Raw genomic sequence first — 23,743 nt, 5'->3', positions numbered from 1 at the left:
GCAGCAAGGGACAATCCAGCAGCCGCAGCCGCTCCACTCCCCCCACCGCCCCCTTCCCTCCAGCCGACCTTGGTGAACCATTAACTGCCCCAGGCCAGGAGCCAGGATCCAAACTCCATGCATGGCCCCATCCCTCCTCCCCAAAACCAGCCCGAGGTGCCTGTTCTGCCCACGCACCGCTCCTGGCCAAAGGTCCGCTGTGCCCGAGACCACCCGGCAGCCACTGCTGCGAGTGCAAGCGAGCTACCTCTTGTGTCACAAGAGCCTTGTTTTCCAGGGAAAACAACCCAAAACCAGCATGTTGGCTGAGACAAGAGCAGACCTCTCCTCTAGTTCCTTCTTCTGCTTTTGTCTGTCTCAAAGAGAATTGACCAATTCAAAAATCAGACACTGCCCAGTCAAAGTGAAACTAAATCCCACCTGCTTGTGCTGTCGTTGACCTACAGCTCAAGAGAGATCACATACCTGTTTCACTGTACCTCTGCTCTTCAAGATGACTCTTTTTTGGTCAATACTCTCAATTTCTTCCAGGGTGCTGTGGATCCATTTCTGGGATTGTAGGATGTAAAATTCCCGTATCTGCTCCTCATCCGACTGCCCACTATCCACAGAATTTTTCACAGAGGCCAACCTGGTCTCCAGTTCCTTCTGCTTATATCTGTCTCAAAGAGAACTAAATCATTAAATTACCTTTCTATAACCCAGCCTGGATACTGTGATTTCCTGTCAGCCTCCTCTGCTGGGGGGCTAGTGGCGGGGGGGCAGTTGAAAGCAGAGCTTGAGGAAGCTCCAGAAGTGGGCCCGGGCACTCTCCAGGTGCTCCAGCCTCTTGCTCAGGTCCACCTGCTTCACCGTCATGGCCCCCAGCAAGGCGGGCAGCAGCAGGTACTTCAGATCTGCCGAGGCGATCTCCTCCAGATCCTCGTTCTCGCTGCAAGGGCAGAGACGAGCCTCACGATCCCGTTCCCTCTCCACCTGGGCCTGGCCAAGCCCTGAAGGATGTAAGACCCTCGCCCCACCTCATTCGGTGCTCCTGCGCCCAGGCACTTGTAAGCAGCACTTGTAAGGATCAGAGCAAAAGAGATTGCTGGAGTGACCTCCTCCGGAGTGTAATACTTAGTGTTATGCAGAGACTCTCAGAGCACTTCATAGAATCATAGAACGGTTTGGGTTGGAAAGGACCTTAAGATCATCCAGTTCCAACCCCCCTGCCATGGGCAGGGACACCTCACACTAAACCATGGCACCCAAGGCCTCATCCAACCTGGCCTTGAACACCACCAGGGATGGAGCATTCACAACCTCCCTGGGCAACCCATTCCAGTGCCTCAGCACCCTCTCAGTAAAGAATTTCTTCCTTAGATCCAATCTAAACTTCCCCTGTTTCAGTTTGAACCCGTTACCCCTTGTCCTGTCACTACAGTCCCTAATGAACAGTTCCTCCCCAGCATCCTTGTAGCCCCCTTCAGATACTGGAAGGCTGCTCTGAGGTCTCCACGCAGCCTTCTCTTCTCCAGGCTGAACAGCCCCAACTTTCTCAGCCTGTCTCCATACAGGAGGTGCTCCAGCCCCTGATCATCCTCGTGGCCTCCTCTGGACTTGTTCCAACAGTTCCATGTCCTTTTTATGTTGAGGACACCAGAACTGCACACAATGCTCCAAGTGAGGTCTCACAAGAGCAGAGCAGAGGGGCAGGATCACCTCCTTCGACCTGCTGGTCACGCTCCTCTTGATGCAGCCCAGGATACGGTTGCTTTCTGGGCTGCGAGCGCACACTGAAGCCGGCTTATGTTGATTTTCTCATCGACCAACACCCCCAAGTCCTTCTCCGCAGGGCTGCTCTGAATCTCTTCTCTGCCCAACCTGTAGCTGTGCCTGGGATTGCTCTGAGCCAGGTGTAGGACCTTGCACTTGGCATGGTTAAACTTCATCAGGTTGGCATCAGCCCACCTCACAAGCGTGTCGAGGTCCCTCTGGATGGCATCCCTTCCCTCCACCGTTATCAACCGAACCACACAGCTTGGTGTCATCAGCAAACTTGCTGAGGGCGCACTCAATCCCACTGTCCATGTCACCAACAAAGATGTTGAACAAGACTGGTCCCAACACCGATCCCTGAGGGACACCACTCGTTACCCGGTCTCCAGCCGGACATCGAGCCATTGACCACAGCTCTTTGCGTGCAGCCATCCAGCCAGTTCTTTATCCACCGAGTGGTCCACCCATCAAATTGATGTCTCTCCAATTTAGAGACAAGGATGTCGTGTGGGACAGTGTCGAACACTTTGCACAAGTCCATGTAGATGACAACAAAGTTCTGTAGCCCCATCACAGAAGGCCACCAAATTGGTTAGGCAGGATTTCCCCTTAGTGAAGCCATGCTGGCTGTCACCAAGCACCTTGTTGTTTTTCATGTGCCTTAGCATGCCTTCCAGGAGAATCTGCTCCAAGATTTTGCCAGGCACGGAGGTGAGACTGACTGGTTTGTAATTCCCCGGGTCATCCATTTTCCCCTTCTTGAAAATGGGGGTTATATTTCCCTTTTTCCAGTCATCGGGAACTTCACCTGACTGCCATGATTTTTCAAATATGATGGCCAGCGGCTTAGCAACTTCATTCGCCAGCTCCTTCAGGACCCGCGAATGGATTTCATCAGGTCCCATGGACTTGTGTACGTTCAGATTCTCAAGATGGTCTCGAACCAGATCCTCTCCTACAGTGGGCCTGGGGTCTTCATTCTCACAGTCCCTGCATCTGCCTTCCACGAGTTGGGTGGTGTGGTCAGAGCCTTTGCCAGTGAAGACCGAGGCAAAGAAGTCATTAAGAACCTCGGCCTTCTCCAAGTCCAGGGTAGCCAGTTCTCCCGATATCTTCTGGAGGGGGCCTATGTTGTCCTTAGTCTGTCTTTTATTCACTACGCACCTATAGAATCCCTTCCTGTTATCTTCAACATCCTTAGCCAAGTTTAATTCTAACTGGGCCTTAGCTTTCCTAACCTGGTCCCTAGCTTCCCAGACAACATCCCTGTATTCTTCCCAGGCTGCCTGTCCTTGCTTCCACCTTTTATAAGCCTCTTTTTTCCTTCGAATTTTCCTGAGCAGCTCCTTATCCATCCAAGGAGGTCTCCTGGCCCTCCTGCTGCACTTCCTTCTAGTCGGGATGCAGAACTCCTGAGCTTGTAGCAGGTGATCCTTGAATACCAACCAACAGTCTTGGGCCCCCCTGCCCTCTAGGGCTGTACCCCATGGAACCTTACTAAGCAGGTGCCTGAAGAGGCCAAAGTCTGCTCTCTTGAAGCCCAGGGCAGTGAACTTGCTGCACGCTCTTCTCACTGTCCTGAGGATCTCAAACTCGACCATCTCATGATCGACTTCACAGATCACCCTCCCATAGGATATCTATGTTTAATCTTTAGCAAACATCTCCTTAGGGTGTTCTCAGAGACCTCCACCTCTCAGAGGGGCTCACAGGCTTGCTTTCCAAGTAATTGTGAATAGGTTGATGATGGAGCAGTGTATCTCAGCTGCCCTCTCCTGCCCTCAAAAGTAGGGCTGGTGGAAGCAGAGGTAGTTTTGGCCCCGGTTGTTGGAGGCAGCATAGGGCAGGCCTTGAGCAGCACATTACTGTGACTCACCAGGGAAGCTAGACCAAGAGACTAGGAAATCCATGCGAGAACTGGCTTCCTGTGAGCTGTAGAAGGCTTTCCCTCTAAGACCCAAGTGGGTTGGCAGGTTGGAAGCTCCTGAATCTCCTTGCTAGGAGCTATTCAGCCCCGATTTTATCTGCTGTCCCAGCTGTTCAAGAATAGGTTTCATTTATACCTTGGGAGCATGAAATGAGTAAGGGTGAGTGACCAGATTTCCTTGCAGCCTGCTCTCCTGCACATGCCCACATGTGTTGTTCTCCTCCTGCCTGAGGTCCACCTGGCAGGACATGGGTTTTTGAGCTGCCCTTTGCAATTACAGAGTTAATGTTCTCAACACAAGGGAAAAATAAATGCTTCTTTGGAAGGCATAATTACCCAGCAAGTCCCTGTTGACACCACAATGATCCTCAAGCTGGAAACGACAGGAATAGTAGCTGTGATTAGTCCCACTGCATGTGAAAAGGGGGAGTTCCCAAAGCATTGGCAAGCTGGGACCAGTCCCACTCCCCAGGTCTGCCAGATGTCTTGGTGAGGGAGGTTTTTGGGCATGAAGTCAATGTCTAGGGATCAGCCTCATCTTCTGGACAGCTCTTACATTTCTATCTCCAGACATGAAATGTGCCTGTGTGCTTTTCATTATATAGATAGTGAAACCTACCACCACGGTATATTGCATTTGATGCACATATGTAGAACATCTGGCCATGTACATCCAGAAGGCCTGTCTGGTGCTTCGCAAGAGCTCCAGCATGTTAGGTGTACATCAATCTTCCTGGAAGGTGTTAGAGCTTCTGCATGTTGTCCTACAGCACACAAGTGCGACTCCAGCGCTACTCCAGCCAAACTGAAGGATGCCTGGAAATTCCTTATTCCGCCCCACAGCACATGCATAGTGGTCACAGCCGGCATATATGCAAGATGAGAAAGTCCTTAAAATCTGTAGTGCCCCAGCTCCAGGCTAGTGGGAGGATGCTTCTGGGAAAGCCCACTTGGATGGCAAACCGAGGGTGGCTCGTGGTCCCATGTCAACTGCTGCTCTGGGAAGGAGACTGTTCTGCAGCTCCCTCCCTGGACTCACCTTCTGATGGGCCTCGCAGGCAGCATCTCCAGGAATGCACAAAGGGAAGATGCTACTATTGAGTGATTCAGCAAGGTGTCCAGGGCACCTTGGTGTCATGGGATTCCTCCACTTTGATTGAGCAACTTGCTGAAATACAGGGTTCAGAGATGGAAGGTATGCCGGCCTGGCCAGCCTAGGGGAAGGGATGGAGGTCTGCTTCGCCTCTGAACCTCACACAGCCATTGCTGCAACTCTCCTTCAAGCTATGCCCAAAGGCCCTCAATCAGCGGCATATTTCCTCCTCTGGTCTTATGACCCTTACTCACCTATGTTGATTTGTCCCTGTCCCTCAGCTGAAGATCCCTATAAGGACAATCCCTATTATTATTTGTCATCCTTGGGGCATCATGATGTTGCTGAACACCCCAGAAATAAAGGAGAACAGAGATACAAGGGGTTTTCCTTATATGTAAGCTGTTCTCATGTTTGTGTCTTGTGTAAGTGTAGGCACCAAGCGTATCAAAGGTCAAAGCAACATCCCCCATGTATTTACAGCAGTACAGATGTTGATCAAGAGCTGAGCCCTCAGGCTATGGCCCCATCTCACACCTCCTCCTTGTTCTGGCTCAACTTCCTTTGTGAAGAGCACAGGCAAAAAGCAGGTGGAGGTCCTGACCCACGGTCTGGTTCGAGCTGCAGTCCGAGGCCGTGGGGAAGAAATATCACATGGAACAGTTCTTGAACACAGAGTCATTCCTCCTCCAAAATGCTTACTTGATTACCAGCAGTTTGCTGCCCTTGCTCAGATTATCCTCCTGGAATAAGTTACGCAGCATCCCTTGAGGATCAAAGAAATAAAAGGAAAAAAAAAAAGAAAGAGAAGACAGCAGCAAACTCTGCTTTTTAGCAGCAGAGTCAAAAGAGTCCATGAAAATCACTCACCTTTCTCCAGGCTTCATTGTCTGCACAAGTCTGCACAGCAGGGAATGGTCACATTCATACCAGCGTTACTCCTTTGAAACCCAGATTAAAAGCAATAGCCAAGAGTAGGCTTTTCAGAGCAAACCCGTTGCCTGGTTCTCACCACATTTCATGTAGAGGGATGGTTTTCTTCTATGCACAAGCCATTTCAGAGCCATCTCTCCCACGTCAGCTCACAGCGCCAGAAAGTGAGAGACTTCTGCCATGGCCATGGAAACTCTGGAGAGTCTCATTTCCAGAGAGACAGAGAAACAAAAAGCCACGAGACATCGGGAAGAATGGCTAATGACAGGAATTTCAAAGAGGTAGATCCGTCACATTAGCAGCAGGGCCTGTGAGGGCTGGTGAAGCAGGGGTAATGACAGCAGCCTTCCACAGTCTGGAGAGGACTGATTGTGAAAGCAGGGCAAAAGCAGTGTGCAACAAAGTGTCTGAAGGGCTGCAAAGCCACAACTGTGACAGAGACGCTCTGGGTTTCCGGGATACTGCTACTGTCCTTGCCTGGGTTTTTCTGGGTCCTGAAGGGCTATCTGCCAGAACTGGAGATGTTTGGGGTGGAAGCAAAGGTGCAGAAGGCTAGAGAAAAGCCTTCTTGCACCAGTTTCTCTTGGCATAGCGTTGCACTGACTGTTGCTGGATGGGTGATATAAGGGACCAGGTTTTCCCATCTTTCTGGCTCAGAGGGTGCTTGTGCTAGCCCAGGCTGAGGGAAGGACTCCATGCTCTCCTGGCACCTTCCTGCTGGCTTTTCTGTCCAAGCAGGGTTAGAGAGAGAAAATGCATTCAATCAGATGGATCCCCAAAACTCCTGGGGCCAAACGTGAGGTTTGTTCCCTCTAGGTGCATTGTGTAATGCCAACCCCTTGCCCTGGCTCTGGGTCCCTGGGAGGCTCCTCTAGCCCAGCATCTCTCACAGTCCTGCTAAATCCAGGTGTGGGCCCAGATTACAACACCTCCCACTCAGAGCATTGTCACTTAACTGTCACCTCACCACCATCGTCCTTCCTGCCAGCCTGACCCTTTGCATCCTCCAACTAATCACAGTGCCTTCCGATTTCCCACAGGACACAAATGGAGCCAAAGGCCCTTGCTGCTGATTGACCTCTCCAGTCCTTTCCCAGCTCTTCCCTGTTGGGCTTGCAGTGGAGATGCAAGAATCAAGAGGAGAGGACTCTGCATATTCAGCACTTGACCCTGCTTTTTCCCAGGCAGAAACTCAAATGGGACCTCTCTAGGAGAGGATCCTGACATCTCCCCAGGGCATTCCTAGCTATTGTGCCTCCTCTCCTCTACCCCAGGCTATGTGTGTTTGTAGTTACCAAATGCAAATCACATTTCCCACCCTCCTGGCTGAATCTCTCACTCCACAAGATCCTTCCCCGCTTTTTTTCTCACCAGCTAGTTTTGCAATGCTCTGTGGAGTTCACAGCCCCTCCCGGTTTCACTTCCCTCTGATCTGGGATGCATAACGAGGTGGCTATAGGGAAGGTATTTAAGCAATCCTCTTCATTAAGTACCTGCATCACCTCTCCTGGACACAGGAACTGCAGCTAGTTTGCAGCCTGGCAGCTGAAGGCTCTTTTCCGAGGAATGCTGGTGAGGAACCCCTAATTGCATTTTAAAAGAAAAAACTCGAGATAGCTTTTTGGCCTTGGGCAGCTGTGATGGAAGCCTTGCAGCTGTGGCTTTACTGTCACTTCGGAAAGGCTAGATGCCAGCAGCCAGCTCAAGTCAACGGCACATTAACAACTGATAATGACATTTAACTCACTTGGTTCATAGGCTTCACCTCTGTGCATTTCAGCTTCCACCTCCCAGGCTTGTCTCAAGCCACCTTTGACTCTTGACTCTTATTCAACTGTTAATCCAGAAACCTGGAGCACATTAAGTGGAGGGGACAATGAAATGGAGGTTTACAATAAAAGCTCATGAATTGGTTCCGTGATCCAGCAGAGGCTATTAAAAATGATTGAATGAATATGGAAATGAGTAATCCTACAGCTGGACTTGGGGCTGAACCCGGCCAACCCCATTCAGTGCAAACCACAAACAAGCCAAGGCGCATGCAAGCAAACCAAAGCTGCCAGACTCTTAAGGTCATGGTGTGAGCTGCAGGAAGTTGCTCTTGGATTTCCATTTCATTTACCTGTCCTTGTGCTGTGGGTTCATCCTCAGCACCTGTGTGTTTAGATTCATCCTTTCTCTCCAAAGACTGCCTGAACAGGAATCTCTTATCCCATGCAAGTGCTTGGCCACATTCCACGCTAGGGGAAGTGGAGGCTGTCAGAGCCTCCATCGCTGGTTCCCAAGTCCTTGCTGTTCCCACATGTATGCTTGGCTAGTCCAGCCCACATTCACAAGGATCTTAAAACAATTCTGGACTGTCTCAGTTTCCAGCCATCAGTGCTGAAACCCGAGAAGCTGCATTCCTTGCTGCCTAGTCGGAAACCTGAGCAAGTGGGGGACAGAAACCTTCCAGCAGGTTTTCCATATAGGTACAGTAGCTGAGGCTGAGAGATACCTGTAATTAAAGGAAAACCTGGGCCAAGGAGCAGCAGAAAGGGTTAAAACTTAATCAGTCCCCTGCTGCAATGTAAGGGCATGGACACGGGGCTTTAAGCTCTCCTTACAGCCTTGCTTTCTCTGTGGCCAGCTGAGAAGGAGATGGAGAAAGGAGGACATCCTAGGAAACATGCCATAGAGAGATAAGATATAATACTTTTATTTATAAAACACACACCAGAATCCCACTTACATTAAGTATAGAGACTAAAGGTTCATTCTTATTTCACCAGTTGCATCCTCTCTCCAGGCCAGAGTGCCAGCACGCCTGGTATTAAGGGGGTGGAAGGAGTGGGCTGAAAACCTTAGTGATCTAAACAAAAGGGCAGGGCGGACAAGCCATGAGCATGCCATGCACTGAGTAGGCTTCCACCTCCAACAGAAGCTCAGAGGGCACAAGTCTTGTTAGTGCAAGGCTGCTGGGCTCAGTTTTGCCATGCTGCCCTGCTTCAGCGGTCCCCAGATGAGTTCAGTTAGCACTGACAGCAGCAGTAATCTCGATGCAGGTCATGAGGAGGGTCAATGAGTTCTGTTTCCTGAAGCCATAACTGGTCCTGCATGTGTCAAGCCTGGTCTTCATTTCAGATGCTGCAAAGGGCACTGGACCAGTGTTTGACCCTGAGGAGGAGCAGTCAATAGTATTGGGTGAGCCCACAGTGGAAAGAAACCTACCCCCGGAGGAGTTGCCCATGACCCCCTCACCCAAAGCAGCTTTCTTCCCCTGCAGCCTTCTCCCAGTGGACAACTTGCTACCCCCTTTCTCATCCATCACTCCTGGCTTTCAGGCCACTGTCAGAAGCCTCCTGCAAAGAGACAATGGCAGCCCAGACTCCCCATTCACCCCTGGAGAAAAGGGCCTGTGCATGTGGAGTGATAAATGGTTTGTCCCCAGCTGGAGATGGAGGGTTGGACACTCTTGATCAGCTGCAGGAGGGCAGCCCTTTGTCTTGCTCTGGAGAGGTGGAGCAGAGGTTGGCCTCTGGCCTTAGGCTTCCTGGCGTCTCTCAGTCTGAGGTCTTCCATGGTAATGCTGGTGCACAGGCTTCCCGCATTCCACCTTCTTGGCACAGCTCAGAGCATCCCTCGTGATTGGTGTTTGGTCTCCATCTGTATCATCTCCAGAGGATAACAGTGCGAGAGTCCTCCTACCTGCCACGATGCCTCTGGTGTTATTTACAGACGTATCTCTCCACCTTCCGCCGACACTTCTTGCACACCACATAGCAACACCAGTGATATTTACAGTGACACCTCTCCACCACCTCCTCCATGTAGGTGTTGTAGCCACGGCCACAGCACATAAGGTTGCAACTGTCGCTGCCCACGGAGGTCTTGTTGCACTGCCTGCCAAAGGAGGATGCACAAGTGGGAGCTGGGGGAGCATACCTATGGAGAGGTGCTGCCCACAGCCATCTGCCCAGGCCTCCTCCCAGAGCTCACCTGCCCATACCAGGAGGCAGTGAGATGCACAGATCTGCTTGCAAACTGGGGTTGATATCAGCTCGTGCTGCTGTGGCTGTGTTTGAGCAGCTGTGACTGAGATTGGGCACACTCACTTGTGAATCATGCTGGAGGCAGCAGCTCCCCATGGAGAAGGAAGGGTGGATGGCCAGGACCAGGAACTGCTGTTACTGCTGACAGAATTGCAAGTCACAGCCCTGAGGCAGCCCTGGCTCAACCTTCAGGTTTCCCCATCCCTCTAAAAAATCCCTGCTGCCTGGCAGTCACTCCAGAAGGGAGACATCTGGGAAGCACCACAGACTCCAAGGGCTGCTGAACCAGTCTGGTTACTGGCAGGCAGCACCCAAAGGTGCGCAGGGAGAGGAGGCATTTCCCTTTCTGACCTCGCAGCGGATATATCCTGTCCTGGAGAGTGGGCTGACAGACTTTCAGTGAGGGCTCTCCCTTTGCCTTTACACCTGCATAGCTCTGTAAGAACGACATCTGCCTTCCTACCCTCCCTGGGGCTTTGAGATGCAAAGAGTTCACAGCAGTCCCTGTCCCCATCTAATAGAGGACTGCCCATCCACACCAGCTTCCCAGAGCACGGTGATGATACAGACACTAATGAAATAAAAGGCTGAGTTAGAGTATATTTGCAGCAGTTTCTTACCTATCCTGTGTCCCCAGAGACCCCAGGTGGAGATTTGGTGTGCAATAGTCAGGAGAGTTGATGAGATAAACCAGATCCGTCTCTTCCATTGGCCTGACCTCCATTTCCTTGGGTATCAGCTGCTTCCTGGGCCCTATGAGCCGATGGGTCACCTTGATGGCTGCCAGGTACTTGGACTTGAGGTCAGAGGCTATTTCATCCAGCTTTGCCAGTCCCTTCCAACAGGTCTTCACCGAGCAGGAGCCTGAAACACCATGGCATTTACACTTGGTATCCAGGGAGTCACTCAGCACCTGCAGAGGACAGGAAAACAGACTAATTTGCTTCCGCTTTCTCTTGGTACCCACCCTACAGATTCATTTGCAAGAGCATCCATGGGAAGTTTCAAAAGCTCAGCTGCTTATTGCCACCTTTAAATGAATATAATGGGGCAATCAAGGACTAAGCCCTGCTTCATTCCATGTACAATAAAAACATAACCCTTGGAGAACTCCCAGGTGAAGCTCGCAGAGGTGCTGGTGGCTTCCCTGGCCAACATGGGTGCAGGACAGCCATGGAACGGGCATGCATGGAAGTATGAAACCCTCCAGTTCCCTGTGGGGCTGGGGAGCCCAGCTGGAGTGGAGCAGGATGGGCCTCTGCTTCCCATGAGCAAATGGGCAAATGTCTTGTGCTGGTTGTGGAGAGGGTGCAGGGACGTTTGAGGGGTGCGTGGCAGTGGGAGGTGTCTCTGCAAACACATGTAACTCTGTTTTAACCAGTTAGTTGCCTCCTGACTTTAAGGACAGCATCCCTACAGCCTGGCTGGAGTCTACTGCCTTACATTAGGCACCTCTGCCCCCCAGGCTTTGTAAGGTGCCTGAGCTGCATCAATGGGGTGGACACAGTACCCACCTGCCGACCCACTGCACTGTTATGCAGATTCATGGCCTTGAGCGCTTGTGTCCCCAGCTTGCTGGATTTTAAGGGACTGTCAGCAAAAGCGGCACCGAGCTGGAGGCCATAGCTCAGGTTGTCCCCGCAGCCACCCCATCTGAAGTCTGGCCCAGGGACCTCTGAGGGGACGGAGCCACAGGAGCAGAGAGGGAGCTCTCCCGAGGCACAGGCCTGGGCGATGGAGTGCGTGATGGTAGCAGCGGCCAGCGCGTAGACAAAGGCGGATTCCCGGGTTCCTGGGAAGAAGAAGGGGAGATGTCCTTCCTCCCTGCCCAGCCAACACTCCTCGCAAGGCAGACAAGGCTGGTTTTTTTCTTACAACAGGGTATACTCAAGTCCCAGTGTTTTTAATCTGTAACACCCATTATATTACATATTATATTGTATTATATCCCCTGCTCTTCCCCCCCCTTTTTTTTCTTAAGCCTTCAGCAGCTTTTAGTTTGAAATGGAAGTTACTGCCTGTCAGATGATTTAAGTTGCACAAGATTAGCACCAGTGTATGGCAGTAAGTTTTCTCCAAAACATGTATCTAAGGCAAAACTGACATCCATGAGCTGAACAGCAGTGCTGCCTGCCTGAACAGCTGCATGGGGCAGAAACTGGAGTACCAACACAGCAGATGAAGGGTCCTTTACCTCTCAGCAGGTCAGGCCCAAAGCTGGGTGCTTGCTCGATGGAGGAGCAGTTCCACCTCATGTCTGCAAAGCTCTTCTGGCAGCTGCTCTTGATGTGGCGGGCGGCCCGGATGATGCTGGGCATGACCTCCAGGTTCCTGCGGCACATCTGGAGCTGGTCGGGCACCAGCCCGGCGAGCAGTCGGCAGTGGTGGCTTTCATTCCAGGCCACCCCGCTGCCGCTCTCCGTCAGCCCGCTGTGGGGAGAGGATGGGTGTCAGTGGGATGGGGGGACCACGGGGCACCCAGCCGGAGAAGGAGAGCCCCAAAGGGGAGGGTAACGGGAGGGGGGTATCCCCTTTGGGGCTACTACTCACAGCCACTGGATGGCCGCGGAGAGCCCCAGCTGGCAGAGCAGCGCGGCGGCGGCGGTGGCCGGGCGGCCCATAGCCGGGACCAGGGCTGGGACCGCGGCCGGAGCCGCCGCCCCCTTTTATAGCCGCGGGCAGCGCGGTCCTGCCCCCCGGGGAGGGGAACAAAGGCGGTTTCGGTGCCATTCACAGCGGGCTGGGGCCGGGGATGGTGGTGGGGTTCAGTTGTTATTAGCAGCGCCTGGGAAGTGATGGGGAGGCGATGGGGAGCTAGAGCTAAGCACAACCAAGTGCTCAGGTGCTGCATAACCCTCCGTGCCCCTCCCAGGCTAGAGATGCTGCACACAACAGGCCCCCATATTCTCACCTTTGGCATCTTCAGGAGAGCTACTGGGTCACAAAGCAAATACACCTGTGTGCTCAGCATGTAACAGCTCGTCTATGTAACAGGCTGGCAGGAATCACAAAGGGAGAACATTAGTAAGGGACAGAAGGGATTGGCACAGGCTGCTTGTAATTTCTGCTTATTTTCTCTGCGAGAAGCTTTAAAAAATACATTTCCTTGACCCAGAAAGAGTGAAAGTCTCAGCTGTTTGCCTCCTCCGTCTCCGGAGCCAGAGGACTGCCAGGATTCTGCAATAACCAAGACTCCAGATGTACGCATGTCAGTCAAGGGTGTGGACACTTCTCACCAGTCTGGAGCAGACCCAGCCAAAGGCTGTGCTGGGACTGAATGTGGGGAAATCCTGCCCCTAGACACCAACTTCACAGCTTCAGCCCCTTTTCTTGCACAAAAAGCATCTTGCTGAGCCATGCACAGTCAGGGCATCCGCAGCTGCTGGGGTTTCATAACTGCAGAGAAAGAGGGTGAGCAGAAAGAGACATATGGAAGGGCTCTCAGCATGCAGCCCACAAGCACGTTTCAGAGTAATTGTGTTAAAGTAACCTCTCTCCTGCTGCAGGAAGGTGCTGGGCTGCAGGGCCAGGCCTCCCTCCACCACAGTCCAGTCTACATCCCTGCCGCTCAAACTTGAGAAACAGCCCTAAACACAACACGCCCATTAGAAAACATCTGGTATGAGCAGGATCTAACTCAGCATGGGGCTGTCTTAACTTGTCAGCACTTCCCACCCCACTCTATAGTTGGCATTGGGCTTTCTGCTGCCTCCAGCACCCCAAAGTGCATGGGGGCAGGAGAGACAGCTAAAGAAAGGACTTGGTTTTGACTCTGTTACTGGGCTTTGCAGGTCAGGACTAAGCGCTGATGCTTACTGCTAATTCCAGGTTCCTGAACACAGCATAACCAACTTCCACAGCAGTTTGCCTCTCCAGGGCAAGAAAATGAGTTAAAGTCCACTGGCTGTCTCACGGACAGCCCAAAACGGGAGTTTGCCTGGTGCTGTGGGCAAACTGATGTGTGCATGTCCATGAGCCAGCACTGGGCATGGGTATCAGCTGCAGAGATGCCCATTTCATTGCAGGGACTATCTTAAAGCTGGCAGAGGTGATGCAGCCAGGAAACTGGTGCCTGCTTGGACAGGAGCTGGCCTGGTGCAGCATTTCCATGGCTTGCACATGCTTGTCACGAGGGGTATTTTTCTGCATCTTTCCGTTCCGTAAGAAGAAAACCAAAAGTACAACCTTGCTGCTGTGAAGCCCTTCAGGAACCAGGTAGGCTGATACTGTCCCACAGTGGAAGGTGACCTTTGAGAGACAAATCCAGCTGACACTATCTTCTTTTGGAAGCAGTCATAGGTTGAAGACCTCTACTTCGGGCTTTCACTTTCTCCCTCACTGTGCGACTTCCCCTCTCACTAGAAGGTGCTTTCCCTTTACAGGACATAACTGGGTGGTTCGTTAGCATCCCCTCATGACCTCCTTTTGACTTGCTATCGTGCACAAACTAGGACACGCAGTTTGAATTGTTGACCTTCCCAAACTACTCCCTTGGGATGAAAAGGCCAAGGTGCATTGTGCTGGAGCAATGGCCCATGAGGAAGGGTCCTGCTAGGAAAGCGCTGAGGTCACTCCCAAATCCCAAGCAGAGTTACAAGGGGCTTAATTAAAGGACAGGGAGAAAAGAAAGAGATGTGTCCCTGGAATTGGCCGGCTCTGATCCCATTAACCTCCCTCTCCCTACTGCCTGTGGACTGACACCAAAGGGTCTAAAGTTATAGCAAGCTGAGGAATGATTTTTCATCAAGAGTAAGAAAGACGCAGGATACAAGCAAATTTGCTGACCTGCTCATCAGGGCACACAGCTGGGATGTCTCTGCGGAGGGCATGTGGAGGCCAGCAACCACCATCCATGGATTTCTGTTTCAGAGTGCTCTGAGCAGGAGCCTGCCTGGCCCTGGACACCTCCCGGGCTGCATTGCCACCGGTGGAATATCGGCGCTGTTTGCTGGGACTCCCTGGTTTAGGGCAAGAGGAGCCTTTTTTCACTGCAACCAGCACTTAGAAAATTAGCCCTGATTATTTCAGGGTGGGAAATGCTTTCCTTGCGGCAGAAAGCAGAGTCCCTGCTGGAGAGCTCAAGGAGTAATGCAAGTCTATATTCCCTGAACACCAAATCCTGTGTTTTGGTTTCTCTCCGCAATGAGGACTAAACTGATTAAAATAACAACAGTCTGCGTGTTTTTATGGGGCAAGGTAGCAATGAACATGCCCTATCCTGTAGCACATGCGGCTCCAAACCACTGCAGACCAAGCATCAGGTACAGCAGAGTCCACCAGCCCCTGTGGGACACCAGGGAAGGTCCTGCCCTACTCCTGCCTTCTCCAGACCTGATTATTGCCCTGTGGAGGAAGATGTAAGGGCAAGTCAGACACTAGCTAGTGCAGTCTGTGATCCCCAGCTGTGGGATGTGGAACTCACAGCCTGCAAGAGGTGGAGCAGAGGCAGACTCCATCCATCCATCCACAGGGCATCCATCCTGGGGAGCCACTAGAGCATCTTTCACTCTCTAGACTTCCTTACAGGCCCAGGCACAATTCAAGCACCCTGTTTCCAGAATGCAATTTCCTTTTCTTCTATGTCACCAATAGGTGATGCCCATGGAACAACTCTCAGAGAACTTGCCCTCAAAGTACCTGTGATAAAAGCCACAAATCAGCCTGAGACACAAGTGCGTGCGAGGGGCTGGACCTGCATCGTGCCATATGGAAAGAGCCAGGCAGAACTGACAGGGAAGGGTCTCACCACTTCCCAGCTCACATACCCCAAATGTTCTGCTGGGAAGACCCACTGCACACACCAGTCCTGAGCTTTGAGACAGCCTCAGTGCATGCTCCAAGGGCCAGAACCAACCAGCGCTCTAGAACAGGAGACAACTTTCTCAGTTTTCTGACAGCCCACCTCAGCTGCTCCCTCCTCAGCCCAAAGTCTCCTCCAGCCATTCCTGCTGTTCAAGAAGGCTGATGTTTGTTTTGCTCCAGTGGTACCTGAGGCTTGGTCCTGCTGTTCTATGTAAGATCAAACTCTCTCTGGCTCCAGTCCCAGGTGGCATGTGGCAGAGATGAACCTGATCTCTGAATCTGATCTGCTTCTACCCAGGGCAATACAATGAGAGAAAGTCCCTGTTAAGTCCCTGGATTTTGCTTACACACATCACAGGACCCCAAAGGTGGAGGTAGAAAAGCCTGATAAAGCAGCACCTGCTGCTGGGACCTGATGTTGGTGCTGTGTGGGACAAGGCGACAGCACCCTGGGGCCCTGCCGTATGACTGATGGCTCATTGCTGCACAGGTAAAGCTGAGGTCCTTTGCCATGAGATAAGAAACCGAAATCAGACTGGTCTCACTATAGTGATACAGTTCAGCTTTCACCTTTCTCAAGCCAGTTTGGCCCTGCTGGTACTCACTGTGCGCCGGAAGCCCCTGGTATTTGTTAGAAATCTCACCTTCGCAGTCATGACTGTTGCAGATCCTTCTCTTACCTTGACATGAAAACAGATACGGTGCCCACACTTCTCCTCACACTAAGCCCAAGTGCTCCTTTCACTGTAACCCCAAGGATTTTGCTGTTATGAAATCATATTCTCTGTAAGTTCCTTTTTCACCCTTGGGGAATAGGGAAATGCTTCAGGCCCTGAGGGGGACATTGCGGGGAAATCTGAACAGCTTCTGGGGGATTAGGAATTTTCTGACCAGGAAAAACTGATTTTGTCAGTGTTGGGAGGTGCCTGGGTGCTTTCTTGGCCATCATGTGCTCAGCAGGCAAAGGGAGGGCAGCGGCTCACAAAGCAAAGGTAATCATGTGTGCTGGGCATGTCTAATCAGACATTTCCTTCTACAGACTCCAGCAGGAGGGACACAGGAACTCCCAGTCCCTCACAGATAGCCATTTTGCCCTGGAATCCTCTGCAGCAGGTATCCTGCATCCACCCTGCTAGGAAGGGCTGCTTTGCTGGCTGCTGCTCCAGAGTGTCCCACTGCCATGTGTCTGCTGAGGGATGAGGAGGGCTCAGTGGGAATGCAGGAGATGCTAATCCTTCTGGGGGGATTTCTGACGTTATCTCATCAGCTGCGTGAAGCAGCCCCACACGGCCCAAGAAGTGACCATCAGCACAACTAAACCATACAACAGAGGATTTCAGACTAGAGGGTCAGCAGGCCCCTAATCTCTCCTGAGCGATGCTGAAAGGTGGGCAAAGTGCAAACCCACCCGTGTGCAGGCAGAGGGGAGGAAGGTCTAGGGTTGCTGTATAGGCAAAGATGCTTTCCAGCGGGGTGGCCCCAGCACATACTGGTTCCCAGGGCTGCTTGTCCCCAGGACAGGACTTTGCATGCCGATGTGGGACACCCTCCTTCCCTGCTGGCTGTAGGTGCTGTGGCACTCACAGCGTCAGCACCCGCTCCGGTTGGTGCTGGCTAAGCATCGGGAGATGGGCATCAGGGATGTCTGACACCTAGACAGGACATGGAGCGTTGTCCTCCCATTGCCCAAGCTGTTCAAAAGCGGGTCTGAGTGGGCTTAGAGCTTCCAAACCAAAACGGACCCGTCCCCTGCACAGGGGGCTGACCCCTTCTCTGCTCTGCGGTGTCGGGGCTAGAAAGGAGAGGGGATATTGCCACCTTCTGGCCAGTGGTTTTGCTTTTAAGGGCCACCATCTTCCATCCTGGTCCCTAGAGAACCTGGTTTCACCATGCTTCTGCTGGTGTTGTTGCTGGCAAGTCTCACATTGCAGCAAGGCACTTTTTCTCCCTATTAAGCACTCCTCCAGGTGTGGATAGCATCTTACTCTGGGACCTGGAGGATCTCAAATGGGTTGCCATAGCCAGTACATAGTGGGGTTGGAAGGCGGCTGGAAATGCAAGAGCACCTGGGTTCCGAGGGGGTTTGGGAGAAGCTGTGAGTAACAGGAAAAGCTGCTGGAGAGCAGGAATATGGAGAGACAAAGCACACAAGGACAGTCTGGAGGCATTTCATAGCTTTACAGGTGCTGGAGCCATGATCAGCGCTGGGGCAAAGGGGCTCAGGACCATCCTCTTCCTTTGGAATGTGGGGTCATTGAGGGAGCTGGGCAAGGGCACAAGAAGCCAGTGCCAGCATAGGGAGCAGTGTTGAGTGACTTCTGACATCCTCAAGCTGCTTCCTATGAAAGGTGATTTTTACCAATCCTCCTTCACAGAAAAGTTCTGCAATGACGGAGTAGTAGGAAAAAAAAAAAAAGGCTTCCTTTTAAAGCAAAAGTAATCCTTCATTTGATGTCAGTTCCTCTTCTTAGCTCAATCCTTGAAACAACTGTAGGGTAAGTGCTAAAAATACCCCTTCCCCTTCCCTCTGCTGGGGAAGGAGGAGGGCAGGAGGGGATTCCCAGCCTAGGTAAAGGCTTTCCTTCCCCAGCCTGCCCAAGCCACCATGGGGAGAAAGTGCAGCCGTGCTGGTGGAGCTTCATGTGCGGGTGCTGAGCAGAGGGAAAAGCAAGGGGAGCAGGCAGGAATGCTGGAAAACTTCACCCCCAAACTGCCTGACTGCCCTGGGGACACAGCCAAGAGGGGAAAGCTCAAGGGGGAGCTCACAGGAGGGCAAGCAGACCTACTGCCCCTGCACATAGAGCTTGCTCCTATGATTAAGCTGATTATAGAAAGAACATCAAATAGTTGTCCTGGATGGCCAAAGTTTCATGTCCCCCATTACGGGGTCTTGGACAGGAGCCAAAGAAACCCCCGATAAATGGTTTGTTACCCACATAAGCACACAGGGATCCCTCCCCACTTACCATCCCAGCTTCCAACAGCTTGTAGCTTCCTTTTGCATAAGGTCCTTCCAGGGGTTCCCCTGCCATCAGAGTGCCCTGTGTCCCCTCAAGCCCCTGGTGACCTCAGTGCTCCCCCACCCCACGCTCACCTACCTCATGAGGAGCCACATCCTTTTGCCTGGGAAGCCGAGATAGTGCCGGGTCATGGTGACGCCGGTGGCGGTGGCACGCTGTCGTGTGGCACTGACGTCTCTCCGAGGAGCCAGGTTGTGCTCCCTGGCCAGCTCCCGCCACATCCCAGAGGTTGTGGATCCCTGCTGCAGACGGGTGCCTGGGATCATCCCATCCCCTGCGGAGGTGGGGGATGCTGGTGTGGGTCACCCCTGGTACCTTTGCCCTGCAGCAAAGGATTGCTTTGCTTTAGTGAAACCATCCTCTTTCCTCATTCTGATGTAGTGGTGGAGTCAGTGACCTCACCAAGGGATGGTTACTGAGAAGCAGCCTGGAGGTGGTGGGGGCCTGCAAGGACTTTCTCCTGTCAGCTGATCTTCTCCAGAGCCACTTACACGTGATGCTGCCTTCCAGCTTCACTATGGCCATCCAGTGCCCCACAGCTGGGACCAGGGACCATGGGTCTGCTTGTGGGTTCAAGCTGTAAGAGACAGATGGTGATGCTTCATGTGCTGCTGGCAGCCCAGTGTGCCAGGGCAGGCAGCACACCCTGTCCCCAGGGTCCCCAGGCAGCAGGGCTCGGGGACCCAGCTGCAGAACATGTGTCCACATCTGCATCCCCCCCCCAGCAGCCTGGGACAGCCGAGGCAAGCGATGCTGCAGAAGGCAGTACAGGACTTTGTAAGGCACGGGAGATGCTGGGAGCTGCCTTCGCCATCTGGCCCCAGCCAGTCTCCTTTGGCTGAAGGCCTGTGTGCTGGAGGGCTGGTGGCAGGTCCCAGCCTGGCCAGAGCCCCACCAGAGAGGAAGAAAGTGTCATGAATAACATGCCCAACCTCACTAACTGGGCTCGAAATAGCTGCCAGGGGAGTTTTGTTGAGTCACGTAGCAGAGACTGTGGCAGTGAGTGATAATGGAAAGCAGCGGTGGCTCAGCCCTACAAATAGGAAGGACGTAGGGGGTGATGTCCCAGAGGTGACACATTGGGACAAGCAGTTGCCACCAGCCTCCTGTCCCATCCCAAAGCTGCAGAGCAACTGCTGCATTGGCCAGGAGCACGTAAAAGGCACCCTGCTGTGGGGACCCTGCTGTGGGGAGCCAAGCTGTGGTTAAGAGGACAGTGGTTTATGAGATCAGCCACATTTGGGAACACGTATTGCAGCAATATCAGCAAAAAATAAACGAAACAATACTTTGAAGAGCTGTCCTGCTGTGTCTGTGCATGGAATTGGACTTACCTGAGCTCTTTGGTTGGTGAAACCGAGGGCAAGAGCTGCTGGGCAGAAGGAGGGAAACAGCATCCTCTGCTACAGTGGTTTCATGCCCTGCAACAACACAAGCACATTATCTTGCATTATCTTATAAGAGAGTTGGGCGGTTTTAGGCTATCCTGTGCTCCTAAACACAGAGGGTGAGAAGTGCTCTCCTTGCTTGAGGAGCGATACCTGTCAGCTAGGAACCAGGAAATTCTTCAGCTCTTGAAGCAGATGAAGCTCCAGCTCTCATCTCCATGGAAAGAAAGGGGAGCAGGAAAAAAAAGTGCCCTTGAAGCGCAGTTGGTTGCAGACAAGGTAATTTCCACATGAGTTAGCAGAACAGCCGGTTGGAAATTTTTGATAAAATCTGTTTTTTTTCTGTGAAAATGCAGATCCAGTGAAATGTGGAGGCTTTCCACTGGAAAGAATGAGTTTGGCTGGATTTCTCAACCAGTGTTCACTAGAAAATCTGTAAACGGTCACAATATTTTAACCACCACTGATGTTTTTTTCAGACCAGAATTTATGGCCCTACTGCCTTACAGCTGGACATGACAATGCAGCATTTTCGGCATCATCTCTTTATTTGTTTGAACTTCAATATTCTACAGATCTTGTGCCCTCATTTTAGATCAAGAAAAAGCTCAAGATGCCAAGACATCCCTAGGATAAGGAAACCATTTCCTGTAAACCATGGGAAGCTCAGCCTGAGGAGCAGTGCAGAACACAAGACATACCCCCTGTACCACAGCCAGGTCTCCCTTGACCTAGTGGGGAACTGGTGATGGTTTCTGCTGATGCCAATACAGGGGCAGGGTCTAGGCCAGCCTGGTTACATCTCGTTGTTCCCTCTGCCAGCACAAGCCCTGGGTGCTCACCCTATGCCCTGCTCCTGGCCAAGCTGGAAGCATGCCGCTTTTCCTGTCGCTGGGAGAAGGGAACATTGCCCTTGGAGCTGCCGTAGATTCACTTCTTGTAGTACCTGCGAGATCACGAACAGGAATCGTGTTTTTCTTTGAATTGGGAAAGCACATGGACATCAATAAAGATAACAACCCAACAGGCCATTTCCTTGGCTCAGTTCCTGTACCTTCGCAACCCTTCTTTGGCCTTGGGGGTTGTCCAGGTTTTGTTGTCAAAAGAAGCTTATCTCCCCTTCCCTTGCACTCTGGCAGCCTCCCTGTCCCTTAGCAAGGCCAGCATCTCTCTTCCACCTCTCTTTCCCTAAACTTCATGTATCTCTGGGATCCTTCCCCACAGAGTAAAACCAGTACCAGGATACTTTCTCCTATTTTTAGTACGTGCTTTAGCAGATGCTATAAAACCTGGAGAAAACTTTAGGCACCAGCAGCCCACTATCCCTTCATGGGTCAACCATCAGCTGCTGCTGGTCTGCAGGGACACAGCACAGCCTTGTGTCAACAGCGCTGGGTAAACACAGCTGTGGAGTGATTGGGAAGCCCAGGGCAGTGCCTGGCACCCACTGGGCACCCAGTGTGTTCCCGAACACCCATCTCTGGGTGACTGCAAGGCTCCAACTCTCTGCAAGCCTTAACGCAAGGAGGTTGCTGGTGGAAGCTGGTGAAGCAGCAGCACAAAGGGCAGGACATCCTATGGTGACATGCATGGAAAGTACAGCCTGGCAGGGGGTTTAAATGAGGAACAGACCACACAAAATGTACCAGAAACACCCACCGAAGGCAACCAGCATTTTGGGCTCTGGCCAGGCAGGCCCAGAGAGTGTCCCTGTAATGTCCCCAAGCGCCTGGGCTGGGGAAGGGGGCTAGCACAGATTTAGGGACTGGCCGAAGCTGCGCTGAACTTACTTGGTGGGCACGCAGGAAAGCCTGCCCAACTCAGAGGTCCCTGCAGGGTGGTGACATGCAGTACCAGGCTCTCCCAGGATGCCCCGGGCACTTGCCATGATGAGGCGCCAGATCAAAGGGAAACTGAGGCAGTGATAGAAATACAGTGCTATCAAAGGCACTGGGAGTCCCTTGGGAGCTGAATGCCCATCAAAGGCCAGGAAGCTGCAGCCCCAGCAGCAATATGGGCAGCATGGGGAAGGCACAAGTTTTACAGCAAAAATGCCCTTTGCTTCATTGTAAAACCACGATAAGCTTGAAAGAAAGAAAGAAAAAAAGAAGTAATCGGGATTTTAAGTGACTTCCAAGCACTTTTGCACTCACAGCCTCTAACCTGACAGGTATATGGAGAAGTAGGTGGCCTTGGCCAGCTGGGGACTTTCAAGGTGGAAAAAAAGAGATGTGAAACATAAAAGGTTTCCCTGCAGCCTTATTTTTATTCCTCCACAGAGCTGGCCCCAGCCGCTGAGGTGCTGCTGTCATGGGGGGTGCAGCACCACTCTGCTCGGGGAGGCTGGACATTCACACCCAGGACACACAGCCAGCCACTGTGCGTGGACCAGGAACATCACCATGACAACAGCCATCCCACATCACTGGTACAGCTCACCATCCCGCTTAGCACCTTCTCCTGCCGCCCTCCCTAGCTGGGGTCCTAGCCCCCCCCCAGTATTAAATACTATCAGTATGTGGATGAGATGCTCAGAGAGTGTCAGATGCACCGAGGACCACGGCTCTGCCAGCACTTACCCCTGTGATGGGCACTCAGCTGCCACTGCTGACTTGGGAGTTCAGTCACTGAGGATGGGCACATCCTGCACCCCCCTTGAAGAGCCAATGCCCCAGCATCAACCACAAGACTGGTTTTCTCTCCTTCTCACTATCTCAATGGGTGAGGACAGGGCAGATTTCCTTCCAGCACCCGCAGCAGTGCCTGGGGTCATTTTAAGCCCTGCCAATGCCACAGCACTGTTCAGGTGACAGCCAAAGGCACAAGAGAGATGTATAGGATACTGCAGAAACCCCCTCCACACACCAGCATGTGCATCCACCACTACACCCTTCCCTACCACTGCCCATTCTTCACAGCTGGGCTCAGGAATGCTTTTGGGAGCAGGGTATTTAGCCAAGCTATTTAAACCTACTTAAGAGGCAAATAGTGACTGCTGGGAGAGCTGTAAAAGGCTCAGGTGACACCAATGGAGACAATTCCGTTTCCACAAGCAGAGTGTGCTGGGTTCAGTGCGGGCAGCTGAAACCAACCAGCCCAGGCTCTGGTTTCTTGTCCTGGGTGATGAGAATGTAGGATGGCAGCGCAGAAACCTCACCCACGATTGCTTGTAGTGTGTTCTATTTCCTGCAGGGAACAGAGCAGATGGGGATACCTTCCTTCTCAAGGACAGGTGGTCCAGAAACCTGGATCTGAGGCCAGCTATACCCCAACTGAGAAAGAGATACTGGCAGCCTATGAAGGGGTTCGAGCTGCTTCGGAGGTGATTGGCACTGAAGCACAGCTCCTCCTGGCACCCCGGTTGCCCGTTCTGGGCTGGATGTTCAAAGAGCGTGAGGAGGACTTGAAGCGCCTTTCCCGTCCCTTGGAATGTGTTTGTTTTAGAACTTCCATCTGGGATGAAACACTCTACAAGGCTTGGTCCAGTATAGAGTAAAAGAGGTCTTTACAGTGAAATGGCGCAAAGCTCACAGCAATAAGTCTGTGCTTCCATGCTGGTGCACTCTGGGACAGGCTGCCAACAAGGAGAGGTGCCCACTACACAGTGCAAAAGTATCAGACAGGCTAAAAACAGGATCTTTTTAGATAGACAACACTTTCTGAATGATAAATAAGTTAAATCATGCACTCCACTACTGTCCAAATAGTCATGCATGATCTAATACAGGTAAAATATACATAGGAGAGATTTCTCCTATGCTTTCTTTCTCTGCTCAGCACCAATCACGCTC

General features: G+C 52.2%; 1 protein-coding gene across 1 annotated transcript; it reads right to left on the bottom strand.

Annotated features, from left to right (window-relative positions):
- Nucleotides 1-8,413: 8,413 nt before the first annotated feature.
- On the bottom strand, nucleotides 8,414-22,650 carry LOC308224465 (protein Wnt-11b-like). Its single transcript, XM_080624406.1, is given in 11 exon segments — nucleotides 8,414-9,593; nucleotides 10,363-10,655; nucleotides 11,257-11,534; nucleotides 11,937-12,172; nucleotides 12,293-12,408; nucleotides 12,410-14,700; nucleotides 18,643-18,886; nucleotides 19,056-19,141; nucleotides 19,899-19,985; nucleotides 20,106-20,898; nucleotides 22,532-22,650. Coding segments are annotated over 6 exon segments (1,161 nt in total). The 5' UTR covers nucleotides 12,473-14,700; nucleotides 18,643-18,886; nucleotides 19,056-19,141; nucleotides 19,899-19,985; nucleotides 20,106-20,898; nucleotides 22,532-22,650; the 3' UTR covers nucleotides 8,414-9,418.
- Between the last annotated feature and the right edge of the window lie 1,093 nt (nucleotides 22,651-23,743).

This window comes from Psittacula echo (genome assembly GCF_963264785.1).
Source record: "Psittacula echo genome assembly, chromosome: 8".
Classification (NCBI taxonomy): domain Eukaryota; kingdom Metazoa; phylum Chordata; class Aves; order Psittaciformes; family Psittacidae; genus Psittacula; species Psittacula echo.
This window is presented reverse-complemented; position numbering and strand designations above follow the sequence as displayed.